The sequence below is a fragment of the Apodemus sylvaticus genome, chromosome 1 (assembly GCF_947179515.1).
Source record: "Apodemus sylvaticus chromosome 1, mApoSyl1.1, whole genome shotgun sequence".
Taxonomy (NCBI): domain Eukaryota; kingdom Metazoa; phylum Chordata; class Mammalia; order Rodentia; family Muridae; genus Apodemus; species Apodemus sylvaticus.
The window spans coordinates 156,873,199-156,894,261 of record NC_067472.1 but is presented as its reverse complement, the minus strand read 5'-3'; the positions used below and the strand labels follow the sequence as shown (position 1 = coordinate 156,894,261).

The 21,063-nt window shown below is 41.8% G+C and overlaps 1 protein-coding gene across 2 annotated transcripts in view; it reads right to left on the bottom strand.

The window, feature by feature from the left end:
• Nucleotides 1-11,574: 11,574 nt before the first annotated feature.
• The window catches only part of Nipa1 (NIPA magnesium transporter 1), a 46,615-nt gene continuing 37,126 nt past the window's right edge, over nucleotides 11,575-21,063 (bottom strand). For both annotated transcript variants that reach the window (XM_052161612.1, XM_052161622.1), the window contains one exon: nucleotides 11,575-17,794. In XM_052161612.1, coding sequence (XP_052017572.1) covers nucleotides 17,283-17,794 — 512 coding nt within the window. In that variant the 3' untranslated portion in view covers nucleotides 11,575-17,282. The remainder of the gene's footprint in view (nucleotides 17,795-21,063) is intronic.

The window sequence follows — 21,063 nt, the reverse complement described above, 5'->3', positions numbered from 1 at the left end:
TCCCTGAATCTGCATGGGGAGGGGGGAGGTATTCGTCAGAGAAAAATGCCAGTTATCTGAATGAAACTTGGTAAGAAGCCTGGATCGGTGGGAAGGAGGGAACAACGTAGAACAATGTTGACCAGGAACAAAGCCACCCTCCTGACTTCTTGGCTAACTCATCATTGCTGGCATCATTGTCAGGTTGGTTCATATCAGCAAAACTGCCTCACTGACCCATAGGCATATGAGAAAGAATAAGTGACTGCCATCTCATTCTGGATTGAAGTGATAGGCAGTAATAACTTAGCTGATAAAGATGACAACAGACATCTCCAAAGACCTGCTGATTATCATCAAGGCACTGATTGGTTCATTTGAATAGGTGTGTGTTAAATGGGGGATCAGCACTGTAATTTAACCAAAGTAAAGACTTGTCTTGTGGTGCCTCTCTCTCCCCATCTCTGGCTCTGGTCTCCCTTGTGCCCTCCCACCTCTCTCTCCACTGTCCTAATCATCCAAGATACAGATCTGTCTCATCTCTCTAAATTCATCATTATAATCCTTAAGCTACTGTCACACTCATTATCTGGCCCTCCAAACCAGTATTCACATCATACAGTGGAGCAAGTGTGTGCACGCGCATGCGCGTGTACTTACATGCCTATTTAGTATGATGCAGGCTCCTTAAATGGCTAAATCATTGTTCTAATGCATAATGTTTCATATCTAATATTTTGTGACTGTTCAAGCAGTGATCATGGGTACCTTTAAAGTTTTAAAAATCTAAATTTTAGCTGGGCAGTGGTGGCGCACACCTGTAATCCCAGCACTCTGGGAGGCAGAGGCAGGTGGATCTCTGAGTTCGAGGCCAGCCTGGTCTACAGAGTGAGTTCCAGGACAGCCAGGGCTACACAGAGAAACCCTGTCTCGGAAAAAAACAAAAACAAATCCCCCCCCAAAAAAAAACCAACCCCCCCCCAAAAAATCTAAATTTTATAGGCCCTTAGGAGACAGAAACAGCAGGATTGCCATAAATTCAAGACTAGCCTGAGCTACATACATATTTTCAGGGAAGCTTGGCTACAGTGTGAGACCTTGTCTCCAAAGGAAAACAACAAAAGAAAATTTAAATAAAATTGTAATTCTCAAATGTTCCTGATGGAATTTAAAATAGCACAACCTTGGAAAATGGACTTACAGCTTCTACAAAAGTTAAATATAATTAGACGTGGTAGCAGATACTTTAATTTCAGCACTCAGAAGGCAGAGTTCAATCAATCCAGTCTGGTCTACACAGGAAGATCTAGATAGATAGGGCTACATAGAGAGACCATGTCTCAAAAAAAAAAAAAAAAAAAAAAAAGTTAAATATACTACAACCAAATGACCCAACAGTTTAAGGTATCAATCAAAAAAATAAAAGCATATAAGCATGAGAGAAATTGTAAATAAACATTCTATTTGCAATTACAACAAACACACCCAGATACATCTGAAATGGCCTAATGTGAATTAAGTCAATAAACAGTATCATATTTATATGATGGAATGAACTACTAACAGATGCTATAAAATGACTGAGCCTCTCCGTGAACATTAAATTTCTAGCTAAGAGAATAAAAGGAAATAGGAATTACAGAGAGGGCTCAGCAGGTAAGAGCACTGGCTGCTCTTCTAAAAGACCAGGGTTCGATTCCCAGTACCCACGTGGCAGATCACAACTGTAACTCTAGTTCCAGAGGATCTGGCACATACATACATGCAAGCAGAAACATCAATGCACATAATAATAAGTCTTAAAAAAGAAGATCTAGGGAACGGGAAGCAGCACACAGGGCATACTGTGATTATGTGGACGTGGAGGGGCAAGAAAAGCAGGTTCAAGTACCGAGAGGAACCAGGGATGATGACTTTACCGGTTTGTTAATGACGTTTCTTTCATCATATACACCATATTATATGCTTGTGCTGGTTTGCATATGCTTGGCCCATGGGAAGTGGCACTATTAGGAGGTGCGGCCTTGCTGGAATATGTGTCACTGTGATGGTGGCAGCGTTTGAGGTCAGATATGCAAGCTCTGCCCAGTGCACAGAGAGTCTCCTCCTGCCTGCCTTCCAATGAAGATGTACTCTTAGCTCCCTCTCTAGCATCGTGTCTGCCTGGACAATGCCATGTTTCCCGCCATGATGATAATGGACTGAACCTCTGAAACTGTAAGCCAGCACCAATTAAATGTTGTCCGTAATAGGAGCTGCCTTGGTCATAGTGCCTCTTTAAAGCAATGAAACCCTAACTAAGACAACACACTATATGATTATAACCTATTATGTGCCAATTATACTGCAATAAAGCAAGTAAATCCTATTTGTCACTGCTACAAAACCAGTCAAGATTTACAATTGTTTTTTGTTTGTTTTTGGTTTTTGAGACCTATTCTCACTAGGTAACTCTAGCTATCCTAGAACTCACCAGGCCTTGAACCCACAGAGATCTACCCACCTCTGCCTCCCCAGCTCTGGGATTAAAGCACTGATATATATATCTGCACTACCATACCCAGCAGATAGTATTTTTTGTTTTGTTTTGATTTGTTTTGTTTTTCAAGACAGGGTTTCTCTGTGTAGCCCTGGCTGTCTTGGAACTTGCTCTGTAGACCAGGCTGGCCTTGAACTTACAAAGATCCACCTGCCTTTGCCTCCTGAGTGAGAGGATTAAAAGCCTGTACCACAACATCTGGCCATTAAATAGTATTTTTTAAAGTATGGTTAATAAATAGTTTTCTTGTGTAAGTTTTGGTTATATTATCACAAAAGCACAGAACTGCAGAACAAATCATATTTTCCACAAGCAACACCTATCACTAGAGTTGTCCTTTCTCTAACTTGCTTTTTGAAGGACATTGGAAGGAGCTTGATGGAGGTGAACTCCAGACTTCATAAGTATTTAAAACTAGTATATAATAAATATATATTACATATTACATATGAAAATGATTATATAAATGCTTTTCAGTTAATATTAGTTTACTTAATCATAGATGACCTGAAATGTCCAAAAGCAGGGTAAGAATCACAAAAGTTAGGTAATGTGCTATGACAATGGGAGAATGGTCACAGAGAAAGGAAAGCAGCAGGGGCTGGAGAGATGGCTCAGTGGTTAAGAGCACTTGCTGCTCTTCCAAAGGTCCTGAGTTCAATTCCCAGCAATCACAAAACAACCATCTGTAATGATGTGATCCGATGCCCTCTTCTGACATGTAGGTGTCCATGCAGATAGAGCCCTTAAACACATTAAATAAAGCTTTAAAAAAAGAATTAGAAAGAGTCAGGAATAACATAAACAGGCACACTCGAAAATATAAGAGGGGCCTTGGAAAGGATGTAATCTTTCCATGACCAGACTAAAACCTGAATTGGACTTTCAGTTCCAGAGCCTAGAAACCAACCTGTGTTACTATAAACTCCAAAATCTGTGGAGGAAGAGACAATAGCAAAAGCCCCAGATATCTGAACTAACTGTAAAAAGGTACAATTTTGTACACAGGTAAATTAGTTGGATCATTCGCCATTTCCTTTATTTTGCTTAGATTGGTTGTGTTTTGTTACTTAGTTACCTTGTCACCAATTAACATAGTCCAGTTCCACTCTGAACCCCTTTTCATGTCCTTGACTGAAAACCTCTCTCTTGGAAATACTACCAACGTTTTTGTTTTTGTTTTTGTTTTGTTTTGTTTTGTGACTGAGACAGAATCTCCACCCTAGGCTGGCCTGGAACTCAGTGTGTAGCTGAGCGTAACTCTGAACTGATCCTTCTGTTTGCACCTCCTGAGTGCTGTGATTACAGTGGTAAGGTTCAGGAATCCCTGAAGGAAGACCCCAGACTCAAATAGTATACAAGAACAAAGAGCGTTTATTCTGCAGAAACAGCCAGCATGTGGGCATCACCATAGCATCAAAATGGCAATCCAAAGACACTCAGGCCTCATTTATAGGCAACTAAGGGAATTTTCCAGGATTAGGTAATCTCTAATGTGATTAGTAGGGGCCAAAGTCCTGACATTAGTACAGTTTTGATTGGCGACTATGATAGGGTTAGATAATCTAAAACCCCATTAGTGGGTGTCAGGATGCCCCAGATGGACTGCTTTCTTACGACATAAATGATTAACCACAGGATGGGCTGCACAGCACAGATAGCCTATCCTGAGATAAGAATCTCCCATTCGGGCTGGAGAGATGGCTCTTCGGTTAAGAGCACTGACTGCTCTTCCGAAGGTCCTAAGTTCAAATCCCAGCAACCACATGATGGCTCACAGCCATCCGTAATGAGATTTGATGCCTTCTTCTGGGGTGTCTGAAAACAGCTACAGTGTACTCACATATAATAAATAAGTATTTATTTAAAAAAATCTCCAATTCATGTGGCTATCTTCAGGCTGTTCCTCAGGTGGGGGATTTTATTATCTAGTTCCTGGACTTTGGGATCTGCTGCTAGAGCAGATGACCTATGGCCTAGTTTCATGGTCTGCTCCCGGCTCAGATGACCTATGGCCAGGATTAAATGGAATGAACAGACTCCATAGACCCCCTTCAACAGGAATGGGCCAGTTTCAAACTGTTTCACGACTCTTCTCTCCACTTTTCCAACTAAAAAGCCCTTCCTGAAACTAGCATCAAAGGTTCAAAAACAATAGACTGAGTGTATAGCTCAGTCTCCCTGGTGGAAAGATGGTCTGACATGTGCAGGGCCCTTGTTCTATAGAAGGGCTCGTCCAAATCCTGGCCAGAGTAACTCCATCTTAACACTGTTCCACATGCCACCCTGCATCCACACAAGCCTTTCTCCCCAAAGTTGGACAATGTTTTCCAAGACCAACAGAATCCCTGATTAGGACAAAGTTTGGTTTTGTTTATGCTTTAAGTTACCTTACTGTGTAGTTTTCTCAACTGCTTTTAACACTGGATCTGAATGCAGGTTTGTATTTATTCAGCTGTAAGCTTACAGCCATATAACATAGCTTTGTGTGCAGGAGATTATAATTGTTGGGCAATGGAAATACTCCATGTTATCCATAGTCATATAAATAATCCCAATCCATTTCTATTTTACCAAACTTGTTGGAATCTTTCCTTGGTCTGTCTGCACACTCCATATATGAGAGGAATAGATGTTCCTTTTCCTCATTAGCTAAAATAACAGGTTGGAGGGGAAAAACACTAGTAAAAAGAAATGCTGTGTGTGTAAAAGGATTAGTTCTATCTGCAGCAACAACAACAATAAAAGTCATGTAGGACAGTAAGAAAGATTTTAATGGCAAGATTCCTAGTGATGCTTAGAGTACTAAAAATGTGCTATGGTACTTGTATTTTTCTGAGCTTAAAATATAAAATATACAACTCAAAATATGAAAAAAATTAGAACAATAGAGTTTTCTGTAAGGCGTTCTGTGAACTAGGAGAAGAATTGAAAGGATGAATTCCTTCACATTAATAATAAATATGCCTCCTGCTGTTGGTGAGTTGATGGCAGTGTGTGGTTGGATGGACTACAGAAGCTTTAGAAGATGGAGCCTGCTGGAGAAAATGCATTACCGGTGGTGGTAGCATCACTTCCTGCTTCCACTGTTTTATGTGCATAGATGCAAAACGGATGCAAAACGTCATCAGCCAGCATCTTTCTCCCACTGCCACACCCTGTCTTCCCCACCGTGATAGAGTCTCTACCCTTCTGAAACCGAAAGCCCAAATTCTCCTTTATTGTTTTTTGTTTTGTTTTGTTTTCGAGAAAGGGTTTCTCTGTGTAGCCCTGGCTGTCCTGGAACTCACTCTGTAGACCAGGCTGGCCTCGAACTCAGAAATCCACCTGCCTCTGCCTCCCAAGTGCTGGGATTAAAGACGTGCGCCACCACCGCCAGGCCCAAGTTCTCCTTCAAATAATTTCTCCTTCAAATAGCTTTTGGTTATGGTATTTTATCACAGCAACAGAAAAGTAACTAATACAGAAGTCTGGATGAGGAAGGCGGGGTTGTTGCTATGAAGAACCTGTGTTCGTTTTGAGGGGAATGTGGAAGACTTTGGAGCCTTGGACTAGGAGACGGGTTAAAAGTTCACATAAGCAGAACTGAATGGAGTTCAACCGCTGTCCTTGAACTGTCCGGTACAGCAATTCTAAGAGTGACGCGGAAAGTGGAGGGCGAGCGCACGAGGTTTCTGAGGAGGACAAAGACTGTAGCAGTTGGGCCGAAGGCCATTTTTGTGATGTGTTTATAAGGAGTCTCATTGCATTCTGCCTGTTTCCTGAGAATTTTCATGATGAGGCTAAATCAAGAAACTGACTATTTTTATTTCAAGACAATATAACATTGAATCTGGGATATGGTTATTGCTAAGTTTCTTGTAAAGAAAAATCTTTTCTAGCCGGGTGGTGGTGGTGCATGCCTGTAATCCCAGCACTCTGGGAAGCAGAGGCAGGTGGATTTCTGAGTTCAAGGCCAGCCTGGTCTACAGAGTGAGTTCCAGGACAGCCCGGGCTATACAGAGAAACCCTGTCTTGAAAAAAATCAAATCCAAAAAACCAAAAAAAAAAAAAAAAAAAAAAAAAAAAAAAGAAGAAGAAGAAGAAGAAAGAAAGAAAAAAAAGAAAAAGAAAGAAAAGTCTTTTCTATTAAACTCTCTGAAATTTGTATTTATGAAGATTCAAACTTTTGTAGCTCTCTCACTTTGTAAGACTTTCAATCAATTGTTTTAATCCCGAGATAAACCAGTTGTGCAAATGCCTCAGGCTCACCTCCTTTTCCTTCGCGTCTTTTGTGCAAATTCTTTTTGAGCTAACCAATCTCAAGGGAGTGAGGCTGGCCAACCCGGTGGGGAGAGAGTCCACCTGCCTTAGAGTAAACCCATGCACAGCACGCCCTGCCATGCGCACTCCCCTGCCATGCTTCCTTTCCCAGGGTGCTCTTGATCAAGAACAAAGCTTTGACTTATGGGGACACTTCATTGCACTCCTAGTTTCATCCGTGACATCGCCGACCTAATTTCTAACGCTCCTGTGCACATGCACCTTGAAAAGGAGCAACTAGCAGAGTAGAATGAACTGAATAATGTGTAGCTCGGAGAGGAAAAGAGCAAGCAAGCTTAAAGCTGCAACCATGCCCTGTGCTGAAAAGGTGGCTGTAATGGTTAAGGAGGGCGAGCGGAGCCTTCAGAGAGAAGCCTGATGCTCCTTAGGATAAGAAGGGTTCCCTCAGGGCAAGACCACACCCAGCTAAGCAGCCAAATGGTGGAAGAAGGCCTAATGGGTTTCTTCTAAAAAGCAACAGCATACAAAAACTTCTGTGATTGTGTAGAACAAAGTAGGGAAGGGTCCAGCCTAACCTGGGAACTTGTCCCAGTTACCTTGCAGGTTAATGGGAGACCAAAACTGGAAAAAAAATATCATTGGAAGGCTAAGGGTTATGTTTGCTGTTAAGACAGTTAAGAATAAGTTCCTGTTTGACGTATGTTAAGTCCTTGTAAGTAAGGGTTTTTATCTGTAATTAAAAAGTCCCTGACACTACTATGGATGACAAGAAATATATACCAAAAGGAGCATGCCATGGTTGTCTCTGGAGGGGCCCTGCCAGAGCCTTACAAATATAGAGGCAGATGCTAACAACCAACTATTGGACTGAGCTTGGGGTCCCCAATGGAGGATCTGGAAGGTGGTCCAGAGGAGCTGAAGGGGGTTTACAGCCCCATAGGAAGAACAATGATTTTGGCCACCCAGACACCCCAAGACTCACAGGGACTGAACCATCAACCAAGGGGCACATATGGTTCCAGCCAAAAATGTGGCAGAGGAAGACCTTGTTGGGCATCAGTGGGAGGAATGGTCCTTGGTCAGGTAAAGGCTCAACAGAAGCCAGAACAAAGGGAAACTGAGGGGGCGGGAGGTGGGAGTGTGTTGGGGAAGGAAGAAGGAGAGGGGTTGTGGGTCTTAGGGGAGGGGGGATATCAGGAAAGGTTTTACCATTGGCAATGTAAATGACGATATTCAACAACAACAAAAAAAATAAATTAAAAAAAATGACATTGGGAATAAACCACAAAAAAAAAAAGTTCCGAGCTGGACATGGTGGTGCACACCTTTAATCCCAGCACTTGGGAGGCAGGAAGATCTCTGAGTTTGAGGCCAGCCTTGTCTACAAAGTGAGTTCCAGCACAGCCAGGGCTATACAGAGAAACCCTGTCTCAAAACCCGGTCCTGCCCCCAACCCTGCCTGTAAAGCTCCTGCCAGGTGGTAGGGCACAACTTTAATCCCAGCACTTGGGAGGCAGAGGCAGGTGAATCTCTGAATTCAAGTACCAGAGCTAGCTCCAGAACTAGAAGGACGAGGAGGAGGAGGAGAAGGAAGAAGAGGGGTGGGGGAGGAGGAGGAGGAGGAGGAAGAGGAGGAAGAGGAGGAATTGTTCCTACTTGTCCTGTGCAGACTAAGGTTTCTGTTTGCAAAAAATAAGTTCCTGTTTGTGCTTGTGTTAAGTCCTTGCAATTTAAGATTTCTATTTGTAATTAAAAATAAGTTCCGAGCCGGAGAGATGGCTCAGGGGTTAAGAGCACTGGCTGCTCTTCCAGAGGTCTCGAGTTCAATTCCCAGGAACCACATGGTGGCTCACAACCATCTGTAGTGGAATCCGATGCCCTTGTCTGGTGTGTCTGAAGACAGTGACAGTGTACTCACATAAATAAAAATAAGTTCCTAGCTGGGCGGTGGTGGCGCACGCCTGTAATCCCAGCACTTGGGAGGCAAAGGCAGGCAGATTTCTGAGTTCGAGGCCAGCCTGGTCTACAGAGTGAGTTCCAGGACAGCCAGGGCTATACAGAGAAACCCTGTCTCGAAAAAATCAAATCCAAAAAAACAACAAAAAAGCTCCTGTTTCTTAGATCTGCTACAAGCTGCTTTACAGTCCCATCACGTGATGCACACCTCTGCCCTTGTTCCTTCCTTATTGTATTTTTAATGATTTATTTTTATTTTATATGCACTGGTGTTTTGCCTACACGTATGACTGCATGAAGGTGCCAAACCACTTGGAGCTGGATTAGACAGTTATGAGTTTGCCATGTGGGGGATGGGGATTGAATCCGGATCCTCCGGAAGAGCAGCCAATGCTCTTAACTACTAAGCCATCTCTCTAGCTCCTCATCGTTCTTGGGCTGTATAACAGCCAACTCTCTAGCCCCTGTGAACACATTGTCTCTCCTATAAAAGGGACTTCAAGCAGTCGGCAGGGGCTGCTCTCTTCAAACAGAATTAACAGTAAGACAGCTGGCTGGCTAGTCTCAGGAGATACCAAAATACTTTACTTTGTTGGACAATCGAGGAGTTGGTCTTTTCTCCTCATAACTCAAAGGTTTAACCAAATCGAGCAGTGTTGTCCATGTGATACTGCTTTTGGAGACATGAAAGATAAAGAGAAAAATAAAAAGGAGAGGATTTTACATTCTTTCTTCACAGACTGACTCGCTAAGGCCAAGTACTGTGTGATTCGGTGGGAGTCCTTGAGAGGACACAGAGGGGAGTGTAGATGGTGAAGCCTATGTTAAGCCAAGATGCTGGGGATGCCAGAGCTGTCAGACATCTGCCATGGGGAGCTACATACAAGGATACAACCAGGCCAAGAGAGAAACTTGTGTTCCGGAAAGCAAAGCTGGAGCCGCACAGCATCTAAGCTCTTAGGAACTAAAGACCCAGACACTTGGACATGGGCTACAGGACTTGGGGTTTGCTCTGTGGGGTTTCAGACTCGCTTTGACCCAATCTTTCCTCACTATGTCCCCATTCCTTACTTTTGCAATGGGAATGTATATTTTGTGCCTTCTCATGTTTAAACTATGTAATTTATTTATTTTTTATTTTACCTGAGTCACAGGTTTAAGGGAGTGTCTCAGAAGAGACTTTGGACTTTTGAAGTGTTAAACTGTTAAAAGACTTTGGGGACTTTTGAAGTTGGACTACATAGTTTTGCATCATGAGATGGCCATGTGGTCCAGAGGCCAACTGTGGAGGTGTGAATAACAAGTGTCCCCTGTAGGCTCACGTAGTTGAACATTTGTTCCACAGATGGGGGTACTGTTTGGGGAGGGTATAGAACTCTTAGGAGATAGAACCTTACTGAAGAAGTATGCCACAAGGGCAGGCTTTGAGAGTCTATAGCCTTGCCTTACTTCCTGCGTGTTCTCCCTGCTTCCTACATAGATTTTAAAATGTGATCAGCCAGCCCCCTCCCCCACTTACATGCCCTACTATCCCCATGATGGGCTGGCTTTCTTATCTCTCTGGGGTAAATGAAACTCACTGGTCCTTAAGGCAAATGTATTTTATCACAGTAACATAAAAGTAGCAAACACATCCCCTAAGCCAAATACACAAGTAAACTAATAAAGGTCAAGTCCAAAGGAAATTCATTTTCCCCAAATTAAGGCAGCAAGACAAAAGCCAGCATTCCTCAGGAACTTGTGAAGCTGGTCCCCCTCTAGGAAAGAGCCATTTCCCTTACCTGTGGCAGAAGGGACATATGGGGACCTGTGGTAGCTATTAGAGCATGCTGGCGTCCATGCTCTCAGTATCACAAGTGCCCCGCTCTCCTCCTGCCTCCTCTCCTACATAAACATTCCAGGCCCAGGAGCTTCCCTGTCCCAGCTACTCACGCCTCCCCATAACCCTGCCATTTCAGCTAGGTGTTCTCTTCAGTCCCCGTTTCTGGGTCGTCTCTTTTTCTTCACTTGCCTCCCTCCCCAGGTCTAGTCAGCTGGCCTTGTTCAGTCTGTTACTTTCTCTTTCTGCTCTGGACCCTTCCAGATGTCTCTGGCTGTTCTCTCTCATCTACAACAAAAAACTTCTGCTTAACCATACCATGGAGCAGTCTTTGAGTTTTGTTTTTGTTTTTTTGTTTTGTTTTGTTTTGTTTTATTTGGTTTTTTCCAGATAGGGTTTCTCTGTATAGCCCTGGCTGTCTTGGAATTCACTCTGTTGACCAGGCTGGCCTTGAACTCAGAAATCCACCTCCCTCTGCCTCCCAGAGTGCTGGGATTACATACAAGTGTGCGCCACCACAGCCTGGCATCCATGGAGCAGTCTTGTTGTCAGTTTATACAATATGTGCTGTATTGTGGGCTGTAATGATAGCTCAGTGATTAAGAGCACTTGCTGCTCTTGCAGGGAGCCAAGGTTTGAGTGTCAGCACCCACACTGGACAGTTCACACCCGCCCAAAGCTGCACTTCCAGGAGATCCACTGCCACCTTCTCATCTCCTTGGGCACTGAATACATATGGCACACAGAAGTATACTTAAGCACACACAAAACACATAATGTTTTTGGAGACAAGTTCTTTTTATATAGCTCTGACTATCCTGAAACTCACTATGGAGACAAGGCTGGCCTTGAACTCAAGAGATCTGCCTGTCTCTGTCTCCTGAGTGCTGGAATTAAAGGCATGCGCCCCCATGCCCAGCTTGCACATAAATAAAACAACAGAAATGTGATACATTGGGATGATTTAGAACCTTGGAGTACATAAGAATTCCAAGCATTGGGAAAAATCAACACAGACTCAGCTAGAAATGTTACTTTATTTTAAAACATATACAGAATAATAAATATTATTGTAAAACTTAAGAGCCTTTTTTATCTACATAAGGCAATTATAACATGCTATGACTACTTCTATGAAGCAAAATATAAGCAAGTCTTAGACACTGATAAATATGTATGTGTGTACTAACTGGAAACATTTTCCCCTACTACATTAATGTGAGAAAGCTTTCACAGAAACCAACATTTGGCATTCTTTTTGTTTCTCTCATTATATTCATTTCATGAGGAAGTAATAATTATCCTTTTTAAAAAGCAAAACCAGAATTACAACCAAAATGCCACACCTTTAAACTTTTGTGAAGTGCAAAAATACTGATGGGGTGAAATGCAAGGAATCATGACAAAAGAAGCGTTCTGAATTTGTCAAGGTGACTCTTTGGCATTAGTGTTTCGGGAGTTCCTGACATGTGCCTGGCATCAAATAGCTGAGTATCAGGGCTAAGGTGCCCTGGTAAGCAGAAGTTCAGCATGGCTCATGGGAAATTCAATGCAACAGAATTGATGGGACAGATAGGCTACATATACAGCACACAACCCAAAGTCGGACACAAAGGAAACTCATCATAGTATCAGAATTTGGTCTTCCATTATTTTTTGAAATCCGTGTTTTATTTCCTCCTTCTCAAACAAAATACATAAACCCTTAAAACAAAAATGAAAGTCTTATGGAATTATGCAAACTTTAAACCCAGCGTTCCCCTTACTTGCTTGGTGTTCAAGGCTACATGCTCTAAGCACAGTCTTTCAGATGCCAACATCTGCAAGCTTCCAGAGCCATACTGAGCATGGTGCTCCTCCCTTCAGTTTTCAGAGAGGAGCTGAATGCACTCTCAGTTTAGAATCAACTTTGGAGAACCTTCCTACAACTTTCGAGGTAGAAAAACTGAGGCACAGAAAGGTTAAAAAATTCACATATATATATATTCACAAATCAGGAGAAAGTTGGGGGGAAAAAAGTAAGTCCCCCGGAACTGGAGAGATGGCTCGGTGCTTCAAAGCACTCGCTACTTTGCAGAGGGCTCAGGTTGGGTTCCCAGGGCCCCGGTAGAGCCCAGCCTACAGAAGCTCCAGTTCCGAGGGATCGTCCAGCCCCTTCTGGCCTTAGTGGGTACTGCATGCAGGTGGTGCACATACATGCATGCAGGAAAAAGCCCATATAACATGGAATATAAAATTTTAAAAACAACAAACAAACAAATAAATAAATCCTTCCTGACTCCATGGGCCTATGACTATCCTTTTAAATTACTGTGGGTACATTTGAAATAGATGTTTATTTACATTTTTTTCTGTATAATATCAATTTTTAAATAGATATCTTTTGATACAACAGCTGTTGCTTTTTAAAAATATTCTTTTGCTGCATTTAATTGCATATGAGAAATGTGTATGATTAAAAACGAGTAGTGATACTGGGCTAAATGCACATTACTGTTCCTATAACTCTAATCTTCTTGAATGGTTAATACAGTATATGGATGGATCTTGCCAGATGTAAAAAATCATGTACGAGTGAAAATAACAGACTCTTAAAATTCACCAGTGACAACTATCATGTGGAAGTGAGAAATACAAAATATTTAGGCCGTCTATGTGGTAAACTGGCTTATGGTGTGACTGGTGTGCCAAGTAGCTGTTTGCCAACTCAAATGAACAGAATCTAGCAGTGAATATATGTAAAACATAGGGAAAATGTGGCTATGTCCTTAGAAAGTCTGTGCTAAGGAGCTGATAGTACAGTTGTGGTCCCTGAGAAGGCTTCACATCAAGATTCTCTCCAGTCCTGCTTAACAGACTAGCAAGCTCCTTTGTGTCAGACACACTGAGAATACTTCCTTAGATCTAACTGATATAGTCATGAGGCCTTTTACAGACCCCAGAAATATTGACCAAGACCTAGTAGGTATCCAAGACAGGAGCACTGCTCTGCTAGATAAGTCTGGAATAAAAGTATCACTGCTAACAAAAATTATGAACATGCCGGAGGCCCAGTGTAATGACATATGCCTGTAATCTCAGCACTGGAGAGGTTTAGGAAATAGAGTCCAAGGCCACCCTGGGATACACAAGACCCTTTTTAAGGGGATAAAGAGAAAATAATTATGCAGCGGGCAACAGTCTATGCTCACTAATACTTGTTTCAACAGCCATCTGTTTTTCAAGTCACTACGTCTGAGTACTTGACAGAAGCCTAGAGACTAGCTTGTAAAAATTTAGCACAGCGCTGACCAAGCACTGGACCGTTAGGAGCAAAGGAAGAGGATCTGTGAGCACACAGGCTTGAGCAAGGTTCTACCAAAAGTGCACACGAGCTGGCTGGGGATCTAGCTCAAGGGAAACTCTCGCCTAGCATGCATAATGCCCACATCTGAATTTCCTAGTACCACAAAAAGGGATAAGAAAACATGTGAAACTCAATGAAAGGAAAAGATCAATATATTATTCCTGTGATTACTTAAGAAATAAAATTAAGCAGAACAAAATGGCTTAAACAGTAAAAATAGAATCTTTTCTTTCTTTCTTTCTTTCTTTCTTTCTTTCTTTCTTTCTTTCTTTCTTTCTTTCTTTCCTTTTCTTTTCTTTTCTTTTCTTTTCTTTTTTCTTTTTTAGTTTTTCAAGACAGGGTTTCTCTGTGTAGTTGGAGCTATCCTGCAACTCACTCTGTAGACCAGGCTGGCCTCGAACTCAGAAATCTGCTTGCCTCTGCCTCCCAAGTGCTGGGATTAAAGGCATGTGCCACCACTGCCCAGCAGAAATAGCCTTATAGTTGAATGGACAGCAGCAAAATATGTTTTATTGGTATTTTAATAGAAACAACTATAGTGATAGTCTCAGTGATCAGTGAGGACACTGGAGAAACAGTTCCTCTCCAAAGGTCCCAGTGTGGGCAGTTATGCCTTCCTCCTCTAGAACACACACAGCCTTTGTGCAGACCAGACCAATGTTCCATGTGGTATCCTAGATCTGGGTTCCAGTAGGAATCCATAACTGATTTTATACTTAATCAGTATTTACAACAGGAAACAGCCTTTTCAAATATAAAGATATTTATGAGCAAGGGCACTGTCCAAAAAGAAGAGGAGAGAAATGACTTAAATGTCTTCCAAGAGTAATTCTCTAAGTTGTCCCAAAATTTTTTATTTTGATGATTTAAAAAATGTGGGAAAAAGTGCACAGTAGACATGTTTTCTTAAGTTTTATCAGAAAGAAAACCCAAAACTACATCGTAATGAAAGTGTTTCTTATAAACTAACTTTTAGAGACCAGTAAGAAATTCTTTTGTATTCTAGATTTTCCCCCAGAGCTCAGTCTTTGGAATTCTTATTTTCTTTTGCATTAAAAATTGTGAAAAACTGAATTTGTAAAATAGTAAGTATGCATACATGTGCACTACATTAAATTTGAAAATTAGGCCCTATTCGTGCTTGTTATTTGGAAGTTAACAGTGACAACTTGTTCTTTCAGAACAAAAGCATGAAACCTACTGAAGTAATCTGCTAACCAGATGTAAATCTGGGTGATCTGGCTATTCCAGAATTTGGATACTCATGGTATAATTGTGGATTGAAACTTCAGGTATATCAACGGGTGCATTTAAGCTAACTCCATGGGAAGTAGCAAAAATGAACAAGGTTATTTCCACATTACAAATTTCTTCACTGTACTAGTATAGCTATATTCTTTACCTCAGAGACCTTTGTATCAAAATTATTCAGATCCTGCTGCATAACACTTTCCAGCTATTATAAATTAAGTTTTATATTCCTAAAGATACTAGTGATTAAACAAAAATTCAAAAGCTGATACAAAGAAGAATGAACTGGAACATTTACTGACTACTACTTTATGCAAGGTTTCAACTGTTTAAATCACTTTGTTGCTGTTCTTCACAAATTACTGACTGATGCACCAAGATCATTATTCATGTTTTCACTTTATTGAGTCTGACAAATGGCCAGAAAACAGATTACTTTATGCTAAACTACTATTTTACTCTTTTTTTCCCTAGAGTTCAGAAAACTATTATCTGGGTCTTTTGAGGGGTGGGCTGAAACAGGGTTCCTCTGTACATCAGGCTGGTATCAAACTCAGAGGCTTGCCTGTCTTTGAAGATTAAAAGCATATGCCACCAACATCCAGCTATTTTGAGGGACTTTACTGTTCAAATGCCCTATCTGGAAAAGCACATTTTTGTCTTAGTGAGAAGTTTAATTGGGTATTATTAAAATTCATGTTCTCCCTCACCTCACTTATTTATCCAACCCCATTTCTTTTAACTTGGCCTATTCCATTCAGAGAAAACAAAGCAGGTGGAACATGCAACATCATAATACGGTATATCATAATATGATGCTATGTTGTGTTGCCTTGTGCCTTGCTCCAATTTAATGCACAGAAAGGTTACTGTGGAATAGAAGGATCATTTCTGAGCTAAAAGACTGCATGGTTAACAACTATTTTCCATTTAAGAAGGTTGTTTTGTTTTGTTGTTTCTCTTTGATGCTGGCTATCAAGTCCAGGGCTGCCTTGCATATAGTCAGAAGGTTTAGTAAGAGGCTCAGTAAGAAAGTATAGAAAGTTCTATCATTTCAAATGAGAAGGCTACATTGTTTTCATCTTTGCTAGAAACTCCCTTAGAAACTACACATTACACTTTGTAGAAACAGTCCTAAACTGTGTTCCTGTACTGAGGCACTTTTACTAAACTCCTGCAGTGTGTACTAAGGAGACATTCTCTAATATAACAACCTTAGTTTCAAGTTCAATAGTTTATTCTTCCGAATGGACACAATACTGCCTGAAACAGAAAGCAGGTGTTTTTCATAATGAATCCAAGTAACAGAGGTTAAATGCAAATTAAATATCTCTTTAACTTAATCAGTTGCCCTTAATTGAATGACAATATACACCTGGGTCACTTTTCAAATTGTTCTGTATCTTTAGTTTTTGATATCTTCCACTGAACATACTATTTTTCTAACTGCTTTACATACTTGTAATTAGAAAAGTTAACATATACACAGTAATAGTTAAATTAAGTGAATAATTAAAATGATAAAGGCACTAAAATCTATTTGAGCTACTGGAAAGTCACCCTGTCAATGGAACTCTGCGTCACTGTCATTAACTCCTCTCCCTCTGCTGACCTCAGCTTTGGGGTACATGTAGGAGAGTCAGGTTGTTAAAGGACTAAAAACAACTCGATTCACATACCACTTATTTTAGTAAAATACCTGAATGCTATACATGCTTAACACAAGCACAAAGTCACTCACGTTTACTGTACAGAGCCAGATTTCACTTCCTTTTCCAAGGTACTCTAAGAATATCTGCTCCCCTACAAAGACTAACTAGAAAGACCTCATCTTTATTGTCTGGTAAATCATGTTAAAATGTTTTAAACAAGTAATTAATGAAAGCTTCTCGGTTAATGGAAATGAAAACAGAATTTGTTTTATCAGAGAGAGTTTACACCCAAACAACCATTGGGAGCTCTGTGCTGCAGAGGTCTGAATCTCACCCTGGTACAAAGCCTATTGTCCACTAGATTATTAGTACACAGGCAACTAACTCTCACCGAGAGTCTCTTGTACTTGACATGTAGTAAGAACCACAGACCTCCTCCAATGCCTGTTCCTTAAGCCCCCACCCCTTGGTTGCATCTCAGTCTGTTTTCATATTGGATTTGTTCATCTCCCCAAGGTTGAAGTTGAATTCTTTGAACACTTGTATAAGGACAATTCCCACGGAGACAGTTGTAAATCCACAGGCCATGCCCAAGAAGTCCACCAGCCCCACATTGCTCCACTCTCGGAAGAGGATGGCTGAAGCCAGTAGGACCAGTGTGGTAAACACAACGTAGTAGATGGCCCCAAATACAGAGGAGTCGAAGCACTCCAGGGCCTTGTTGATGTACCTGAATTGGACAATGATGCTGCAGCCCAGGACAGCCAGGAGCACCAGGCACAGGCAGAGGGCTCTCTGACTGGATGGATTGTTGTGCAAGATGTCTTGGGCTGCCAGCCCAATGCCCTTGGTGGAAGGCACGGTGAAACTCCCCAGCAAGGAGCAGATGCTGATGTAGACCATGATGTTGGTAGGCCCGTGGGCTGGTGCAATCCAGAAGATCAACAGCAGCAGCATGAGCAGCACAATGCACAGGTAGCCCACAAACACTGCAAGACAGACGGTACACAGTGACCAGGGAAGCCATCCCACCGGAGACCACCCAGAGTGCAGACCTGAACCGCCGCTGGATCCCTTCCCAGCCACCCCTTCAACCAGGGGAAGAGAGGCCTAAGGGAGGACAGGTAACCACCCAACAGCTCTAACTTGAGTTTATTCCGCCCACTAAGTCCATTCCACAAAAAAAAAAGTCATACAGTTATAAGTAGCTTAGTGGCAGAGCATCTGCCCAACATACTCAAGGCCCGGGGTTTGATCCCAAGCATGGTAAAACAAAAAAATGTGTAGCTCCAAGTTACTGCAGCCACAAGGATAATGTTAGGCCAGAAGAACTCTTGCTTTCCCTGGAATGCCCATGCCTGGGAGTCTTTGCCTTGAGTCCTTTGCCATTAAAGACATTATAATTTTCAGTATAATTCTGCCTCTGGTTGATACAACCCTATCCAACCAGGCCATAACTACCCACACTGCCCCTCCAAATGGATGGAAACATGCCCTAGCCCCCTCCCCCCAAATCCATCCCCAGACCTCTCAGGACCAAGCCTGGAGGAGCTGAAGAAACTGTAACCACCTCCATTGACCGGAAACCCCTTCGTGGCTCCCAACAGAGATGTGAAATCCTGCCCTAAAGGGTTATAACTACTAATGTTTATATGACCTACTCCATCAGTACCATTAACAACAACAAAAAACAGGTTTAAAAACCCAAGATAAAACAAACAGAAGCCAACAACAACAACCAAAAACAAAGCGGCAGTTGGAGAGATGGCTCAGAGGTGGAGAGCACTGACTGCTCTTCCAGAAGTTCTGAGCTCAACGCCCAGCAACCACATGGTGGCTCACAGTGTCTGTAATGGGATCCATCTGATGCCCTCTTCTGGTGGGTCTGAAGACAGCTACATTGTATTCATGTACATAAAATAAAAATAAAAAAAAACACACACACACACACACACACACACAAAACAAAGCTAGTCACGTGGTAGACTTTTTTTTTCTTCTTCTTACCGACTGGACTTTGTTTTGTTATTCTGACTGGTCTGGAACACCTAAGTTCAAAGGATCCTCCCAACTCAGCCTTTTTAGTAGCTGAGACTGTAGGAACAAAGTACAAGATGAATTTTCTTCCTTCTGAGTTAATTTCAACAAATGTTTACAGAATACCTTCCATAGACAGATGATTCTAAGCGTGTAACAGGATATAAGCTAAAGTAGATAAACTGTGGCAGTGTTTAGGCCCAATTCAACCTGTTCAGTGGTTCTCAACCTGAGGACAGGTCAAATGACCCTTCCATGGGAGTCACTTAGACCATCAGAAAACACTGATACTGACATTATGATTCGTAACAGTAACAGAATTACAGTTATGAGGTAGCAATAAAAAGAATGTTAAGATTGGGATCACCACAACATGAAGAACTGTATTAAAGGGGTGCAGCATTAGGAAGGTTGAAAACCACTGGTCTAGAGGATGCATACAGTGGGTGTGGGTATGGTACAAAGAGTACACACAACCATAAATTATCCTATATTCTTCACAACTTCTGAATGTCTCCTTGGACATCTAGCTGAAATATCTGGTTATTTAATTACAAATTATCAGAGCCAGAGACTATATGGGTAGTTCTTGCACATATATCATACACATTAAAATTTTCACAAATATAACTTCTATGTAGGCTGAAGGATGGTTATTCTTTCTTTGAGACTTCAAGAGTTATCCTCCATTTCAGACAGTCATACTGCTGATAGCGAACGCTCATGCTGATGGAAAATGCTCAGAGTAAGTCATGAAAATGCTACCTCATGCCAGTTTGTATTTATGTCAACCAAAGTCTTGCCGAATTCACGCATTTTGTGTGGTCTGCCAACTTTTCCAATAGTTGTATTTGAATATTTATATTAAAGGTAGAATCCTGCTATGGACTCTTTATACAGTTTGTCATTAAATTGACTGCTCTGAAATTCCATGTACAAGGTTGATTTCATATGCTGGCCTTCACAGATCTGGAAAGCAGTGGTTATGAAAATCAGTCATGTAGACATGCACGGCTACAGATGTCACATGCAAACAAGCAAGTAGGCAGTAGGAGCTCAGGCCCTCGGGAGATCTAGCCATGAACTGAAGGCAGCCTCGGGAACAGTCAATGGAGGGAGAGCTAAAACCTGTCTGAGCTTCACCAACAAACTGGCAAACTGGCACTAGAGGGCAGGAAGAGTGGTACATACAAGCACAAAAAACTACCTCCCTGAGGGCCAGGCTTGGAGGCTAAGGGTATAAAGCCAGAAGCAGCCTGAATACAGGCATAGGATCAGCAGCAGAGTGTAAATGTGGATCTGTCTGGGCTTGTGCTCATGGAAAAATGGATACAAAGAACCTTGATGCTAGAAGGGACAAAATCAGATGACACTTCAGAGGGGTCTGTAAAATCAACAAGGCTGACTTAATAGGAACTAGAAGGAAAGGGTAGTGGAGACTGGCCAAATCAGGTCTCACCCAAGGCATCCATGAGGACAGCTGAGGCATCCTGGCTAACTAGATAAAGAAGGGACAAGAACGCCAGCCAGGGGTGGGGTGTAGGTTTGGACAGCAGCCTCAGGAGCTATATGTGAGAACAAAGAATTCACAAGCAGGAAATCCTCTAGTTTCCTGTGCTCAGCCTGGGTTTCTCATTTCTCAGATGCCCCCAGATGTGTGTGTGACTTTTCTTTCTTTCTTTTTCTTTTTTAAAGATTTATTTATTTATTATATGTAAGGACGCTGTAGCTGTCTTCAGACGCACCAGGAGAGGGTATCAGTTCTCTTTATGAGTGGTTAGAGCCACCATGTGGGTGCTGGGATTTGAACTCAGGACCTTCGAAACAGCAGTCAATGCTCTTAACCCACTGAGCCATCTCTCCAGCCCTGATGTGTGAGTTTTCAATCTGTGTGTCAAGCACGTTTTTCATCATGGTCCTCTTTAAAGGAACCAGTTTACACCTTTTCAGTAACTCAACCTTGTGAATCTTAAATCACGGACACTCTATCCATTCAGATTTGGTCTCTAAATCTGTGCTTCACTGTCAGAAGCCATAATGGGACAAGCTAATACACTAGCAGGTGATCATCTTGAAATGCCTGCTTTGGATTATTATATAATCTGCAACAGGTGAGCCCTCATTCAGCAAGGCTGTGTGGGACTAATTTTAGGAAAGATGCCTGCTATTAATATGCTTTTCCTGTTGTTATTAAACATATATAATAATCAATAAGTAGCCG